The sequence below is a fragment of the Chanos chanos genome, chromosome 16 (genome assembly GCF_902362185.1).
Source record: "Chanos chanos chromosome 16, fChaCha1.1, whole genome shotgun sequence".
NCBI classification, from domain to species: Eukaryota; Metazoa; Chordata; class Actinopteri; order Gonorynchiformes; family Chanidae; genus Chanos; species Chanos chanos.
Genome location: NC_044510.1, coordinates 162,501 through 169,688, shown reverse-complemented (window position 1 = coordinate 169,688; position 7,188 = coordinate 162,501). Strand labels below are relative to the sequence as shown.

Below are 7,188 nucleotides of genomic sequence, written 5' to 3'. Positions count from 1 at the left end.
TTGTGCAGGGAGCGGCTCCTCTCCTGTCCCCTCCTCTCCTCTCCTCTTCTCTCCTCTCCTCTCCGCTCTTCTCCTCTTCTCTCCTCTCCTCTCCTCTCCCCTCCTCTCCTCTCCCCTCCTCTCCTCTCCTCTCCTCTCCTCTCATCTGCTCTCCTCTCCTGTCCTCTCCTCTCCGCTCATCTCCTCTCCTCTCCTCTCCACTCTTCTCCTCTTCTCTCCTCTCCTCTCCTGTCCTGTCCTGTCCTCTCCGCTCCTGTCCTGTCCTGTCCTCTCCTCTCCCCTCCTCTCCTCTCCTCTCTGCTCCTCTCCTCTCTGCTCCTGTCCTGTCCTCTCCTCTCCTCTCCCCTCCTCTCCTGTCCTCTCCTCTCCTCTCTGCTCCTGTCCCCTCCTCTCCTCACCTCTCTGCTCCTGTCCCCTCCTCTCCTCTCCCCTCCTGTCCTGTCTGCTCTTCTCCTCTCCTTTGTTTGTACTATCACTGAGCCTCAATAAAGAAGATTATGACCAAAAAAACATCTCTGCATCTTTTATTATTTTGACCAACAAACGCAAATGTCCAACACTACATAAGGTAGAGAGTGAGCCTTAGACATTATTGTGTCATGGATTCTTCCTATAGGACCAGTTTTGATATCAACGGTTCTTTTCATCCACAGTGCCTTAGAAGACTGAGGAGACAGACTTGCTATACATTTATTCCTCAGTCATTCTGATTCAGGCTGGCGTGCAGGGGATTCTGATTACTCCGACAGCATAGAACAATTCTGATTACTCTGAAAACTGGCCATTCTGAGAGCTGACTATTCCGAAAACTGCTGTAAGTTCTGAAATGTGATATATATAACGATATATAAAATGTGAATTTTATATATCGCTGACTAGGGGTGTAACAATTCACCAATTTGAACTGGTGCACCAGGCTTAATGTTTACAATAAGGGCATCTCATTTTCATTATTATTATTTAAAGATGTTAACAAATTAATTTCCTTTCACTCGGTGCACTTCTTTCTCCCTGTCAGTCACCACAAAGGAGGCGTGTCTCCCACTCCTTAAAGGAAAACATTTTTTTCCTCTCGTTGTTGAACTTGTCAAATGGAGAAAATTTTGAGGAACAGCAAAGAAAAATACATTACAACAAAGATTCCAAATTTTTGTTGTAATGCATGTCTCCAAATAAAATGGTCACAAATAAAATGCTCTCAAAATATGAAGGAAGGCCATTGTAGTGTAGACGACACTCTCTGTCTCTGTCTCTGTCTCTGTCTCTCTGTCTCTCTCTGTCTCTCTGTCTCTCTCTCTCTGTCTCTAACTGGATTCTATTGATTTATGCCCACTAGATTTTTTCTTGTCGGCGGCATCAAAAATATTACAACTGAACTGCTTGCACTATACTGAATCATATCAAATCACACCACATCTTACTGCATCAAAACAGGACTAAATCATTTCATATTGACTCTTTGGCTGCTTAAAATGTATATTTCATGTATCAGATCGTTGATTACGTATCGGGATACGTATCCTGTTGGTTTTAGCAAGAAAGATACACTGCTATCACTGACAAAGACACTGGATACTTTATAAATAGTGCTGTGAGGTAAGAAAGATGCACTGCTATCACTGACAAAGACACTGGATACTTTATAAATAGTGCTGTGAGGTAAGAAAGATACACTGCTATCACTGACAAAGACACTGGATACTTTATAAATAGTACTGTGAGGTAAGAAAGATACACTGCTATCACTGACAAAGACACTGGATACTTTATAAATAGTACTGTGAGGTAAGAAAGATGCAGCGCTATCACTGACAAAGACACTGGATACTTTATAAATAGTGCTGTGAGGTAAGAAGTGATTTTATCTCTAAACTAACAATTTGTGGGAGTAACTCAAGACACACTTTGCACAATAAAAATGTGACACACACAGATGTATGCATTTAATCTCAACAGTGCCTGTAGTGGGAAATTTGATGAAGCTATAACAAAGAGAGAAATCAATTAATTTGAACATTGATTTTTATTTTTCATTTGGAAATTTCATTGGTTCCTATTCAGACCAATGATGGAACGTACACAGTTAAATGCTGAAATACATGTTTTCTTCTCCTGTTTTCGCAGACACAACATGTTTATATACTTTGTCAAAAGTAGCAACAATACATAATATGTGAGAACCTCCATTTCACACACACACACAAAAAAAATATTGTAAACATCATTAAAAATGAGTCAGTGAGAACAAGCAAAGCAGTTTGGGCTGGGTTGGGGAGAACATGGATGCTGACCTCATGGTCGCATGCGCTGGGTGGAACAAAAGCGGTCATTCACCCCAGGGGGGGTGGGACTGTAAAGGGCAAACATGAAAAACGCCTGGTGACTGGACAGTGGGTTCAGGGAAGAAGGACAAAGACATTTTTGATTCTGTATCAATGCTGTATGTGTGACAGCAAAGGTGAAATTGATTAGCAGTCAGCACGTCGAGTGAAATCTTAAACTTACAGATGAGTTATAGTGTTAGACAGGCAAAACACGGAATAAACTATCAAAATGTATTTACTCTGATGACGAGTAATAACGGACTGCCTCCCAGGTAAAAAAGAAAAAAAAACCCACAAAGACTGGGCTGGGGCGAAAGCACCTAATTTGCTACTACTATTATTTACCAATACAACACGCTACCTACACTGTGTACTGCTTTGTTCATTCCGTTTAGGGTGAGATGTGCTGTCTAGGAAAGGGTAAAAAAACAGTCTCTAACCCAGCATTCCTCAGACCTGTTCTCAGACCTGTCCACAGAGTCCTCAGACCTGTCCACAGACCTGTCCACAGAGTCCTAAGACCTGTTCTCAGACCTGTCCTCAGACCTGTCCACAGAGTCCTAAGACCTGTCCTCAGACCTGTTCTTAGACCTGTTCTCAGACCTGTTCGCAGACCTGTCCTCAGAGTCTTTGTGGTTTTCATGTTAACCAACCAGTGAAGTCTTTGATTGGCTAGAGAGTATACACACTTATTTAGTAGACAGAAAATCAGCCTTTAATTATGAAGTGATGTGAGGTTTGTAGTCAGCTAATTATTGAATGCATCGGTTCCAATTCAAGTGTGGAATTAGTATCTGAATTTAAGAAACCCAATGAGAAAATAAATCTGGAATTGAATTGGACTTGCAAGAAGTGGTCCTGAATTCCATGAATGCAATCCTCACCTTTGTCTGTGTGTGTATAGGGACAAGTTGTTTCTTGTGTGTTCAAAACAGAGAACAGCTTTTTTTACCTTGCCAGTTTGTAAAAAGCAAACAGCGAAAGAGAGAAAATATTGAAATATTAATATTAGTCCTAACACTATTAGATATAACAAGTTCTAATACACCTATGTTGAAAATGGTTGTATCTATATTTTATGGAGTAATAATTCATGCTAAGCCAGAAGTTTATTATTAACTGGGTGGTGTGTCTGCACTGGGTGGTGTGTCTGCACTGGGTGGCGTGTCTGCACTGGGTGGTGTGTCTGCACTGAGTGGCGCGTCTGCACTGAGTGGCGCGTCTGCACTGGGTGGTGTGTCTGCACTGGGTGGTGTGTCTGCACTGGGTGGTGTGTCTGCACTGAGTGGCGCGTCTGCACTGGGTGGCGCGTCTGCACTGGGTGGTGTGTCTGCACTGGGTGGCGCGTCTGCAGTGAGTGGTGTGTCTGCACTGGGTGGTGTGTCTGCACTGGGTGGTGTGTCTGCACTGGGTGGTGTGTCTGCACTGAGTGGTGTGTCTGCACTGGGTGGTGTGTTGGATTAGGCAGTGGCTTCATTAATTTCTCCTTCGCTTGCTGACTGGCTGGGCCATCAAGGGGGAAAAATGAATATGCTATCAACAGGCCTCACAGGGACCTGGTGCCACTATCCAAACCATTAGTCTCATCTTGCTAACGGAGGCAGCCTGGCCGCTCACACCACTCTCTTTAAATAGGAACAACGCTGGCCTCTTCTCCTGCAGATTTTGGGTGAGTGAACTAATGCAACCTGATTAGGGCCAGGGAGTAGGGTAATGATCTCCATCTTTACTGAAGTACTTCCGCACATTTTTAACATAACGCTCTCTCCGAAACTCTTACACTTGTGTCTAGGCTAACTGTTATACCCACAAAAGTCACGCTCACAAAACTGCACAACTGCACTGACAGAATTAGCATCAATCACTGAGGCATTCACGAGCACTCACAATTACAGTGACACAAAGCACCGTTACACTGATAAATAATTTACACAAATCTATCATTAGCAATGCAGCCTGTTTAGCCTTAGACATGTATTTCTGTGCCCTAGAAACACATAATGACCACTGATGTAATGTGATTCAGGATCTGATTATAGTTTAGATCAGTGGCATTATTAGTGCAATGACAGAGTATCATCAGTAATTTGGTTACTGTTGTCATGGACACAGAAGGCAAATGATTTGGTTACAGTTGTCATGGACACAGATGGACAACTGATTGGCTGTGAGGATGCAGTGGTTTTCTGATTTTGCTCAGAGCTGAGCAAGAGAATGTGAGAAATAAGCGACAAGGCACTTTTCAGTTCTGAACGAAGAGAAGACAAAGTGAAGAGATATGTTTTTATTCGTCTAAAGCTGGCTTATCAGCTAAATTATGGATATATGGACTGTGTTCACTCATGGCGATGGATCCAGTCCAAGTCACAGGTGCCAAATGATTAATCACACTCCCTGAACACCTCTTCACCAACACACTCCCTGAACACCTCTTCACCAACACACTCCCTGAACACCTCTTCACCAACACACAGCGAAAACCTCTTCACCGACACACAGCGAAAACCTCTTCACCGACACACAGCGAAAACCTCTTCATCGACACACAGCGAAAACCTCTTCACCGACACACAGCGAAAACCTCTTCACCGACACACAGCAGTCTAAATGGACCCTACACCCTGTCCTCACTCAGTTTAGCCATTTACTGTTTACTGTAATTTATGTTTAGTTGTTTACTGTTATGTATGTTCTACTGTTTATTTATTATTTTATTCCATGGAGATAAATAGAATTAAATTCTGTTTCCTGGAATTACAATTAAATTCCACACTCTTTAAATGTGAATTGAATTGGAATTAATCATCATTTCAAAACTGAATTCAGAGGCAACTCTAACCCTGATGTCGAACAAGCTGAGCACAGAAGTTCTGTTTCAGCAGGAAAACACAGTGTGCATTAAAATCCTACTAAACCACAGAGATAACAAGGTAATCCTGCCATTCTAACGACTTTCACTTTTGGAAATAATTTTACATTTTACTTAACAAACTTGTAATTGAGGAAACCCCAAAAGCTACTCAAAAGTACACAGTGCAAGCTTTCATCCAGGACCTAGTTTTCATTTAAATTAGAAAATGCATTCAGAAGATTCCTTCATGTACCATTAGACCCAGGGGGTAACACTCTGTTTGAAAACATTAGCCTTTAGTGGTGCAGGTGGCTCTGTGTGTGAGTGGTTACTGTGGCCTCACAGCATTCGTCTGGTTTGGACTCATTTCCAAAAACCCAAAATAGTGGACTGCGCACGTCAAGGCCAAACTTACAAAAATGTACAACAGAGAGAACTTCCAGAGTCGTAGGAAGGAGCAAAATATGTTATCTCCACATTTTAAGGACAGGAAGTCGGCCGGGGTATTACTGTCAACATCAAAACATTCCGGGTTACACTGGCAAGACCATCGATCAGCGTGCCAGATTTCAGAAAAACTGACCACGTGCTTTGTCATTAACATCCACAAAGAAGAAGAAAAATCAAACTGAGTCAGGTGGAATGGGCCTCCGCCCCTCTGGAAAAATAATACTAACAGTTAGAGTGATGACAGCCCAGCGGTGCTGGGCCCCGCAAAAAGAACAGTCACTCGGCAACGTCCAAGCTCGAGGTCAAACCTCAGCAACTGGAATAATTTAATTTGAATTCAGTTTCAACACAGAATCAACAGAAAATGACATGCAGTAGGGTACATATGACTGATGATGAATAAGGCGACAGACCCATCTCCACACATTCACATTTCCCTATGCATTTTAAACAGCATGACTATCTTACACAGTTCTGTCCACGCAGAACCCACTGTTCACAGGCATCTGTAATCTCTCACTACGTGATTAATGCACATTCAACAACAGCCACAAAGCTTTGCACCTTTACAAAATTAAACTGCATTCAGCAGACTAAGAAACACAGAAAACCATGATCCACACATGGAATATATCAAACAAGCCATCACTGGGCCCTGCACCGCTGAAAAGACGTCAGTGAAAAACCTGAAACTTCGAGCAGCTTCCGTGGTGTCTGAATCTTCCAAAACACACACACACAGAAGAAAAACCCTTTCACCTCTTAGTCCCACGCACAAAAGGCTTTCTGTTGAATGGTGGACATAATCAGTCTCCCTCTGGAGGAGAGGAGGAGAGCATGTAGTGTGCATCTGAGTCACTAATGAAGCAGGGGGGGAGGTGAGCACACCCAGTCATCTGATCCGTCCATCAGGGCATTTCAGAGCCAAAGAGCAGGAGAAGCTCATGACACAGGATGAAGGTGAAGAAGTAGACACAAAGATCGGCAAAGACGTCACCCATTTTCCTGTAAGTGTCCATGGAACGATTAATCACCTCCGCTGGAATCCCGGAGAGCAGGAGTGCAGCTGTGAGAACAGTGGTGGTCGCCTTCTTCTCCACCTGACAGACACACAACATCACACAAGGGTGCAACTGACCGCTACGTTTTTGCTTTGAAAGAGTCTGAGGTCATGTTTTACAAACACAGAAATGCATAATATATATATAACACACATATTACTTCAATGATCCACGTCCTGAACTGAACTTTGGAAGCAAAACTGGCCCTTCAGCGAACGAGAGGACATCCTCTGATCATTGATCAATTGACTTCAATGTAAAAACAACTCAAAAATTCTAAACTTTAAAGGGATGAAAACAGCCAGAGTTGCGGTACGTAGGACATTTGTAAATGAAAAGTTTTTCTTGATTGGCTTGACCTTGTTATTCCAGACCCGTTAGGACTGAGATGTCAACATCAATACACTGTTTACACATTTGCCCTTTGGAAAGTTTATTTATATTTCAGATAATCCAATTATACTTCAAATATTACCAAGCATCTGCATGATGAGGGTGAAAT

The 7,188-nt window shown here is 42.6% G+C and overlaps 1 protein-coding gene across 2 annotated transcripts in view; it reads right to left on the bottom strand.

Moving 5' to 3' along the window:
- Nucleotides 1-5,445: 5,445 nt before the first annotated feature.
- The window catches only part of camlg (calcium modulating ligand), a 3,546-nt gene continuing 1,803 nt past the window's right edge, over nt 5,446-7,188 (bottom strand). For both annotated transcript variants that reach the window (XM_030793758.1, XM_030793760.1), the window contains exon 4: nt 5,446-6,725. In XM_030793758.1, the coding sequence (XP_030649618.1) occupies nt 6,534-6,725 (192 nt within the window). In that variant the 3' untranslated portion in view covers nt 5,446-6,533. The remainder of the gene's footprint in view (nt 6,726-7,188) is intronic.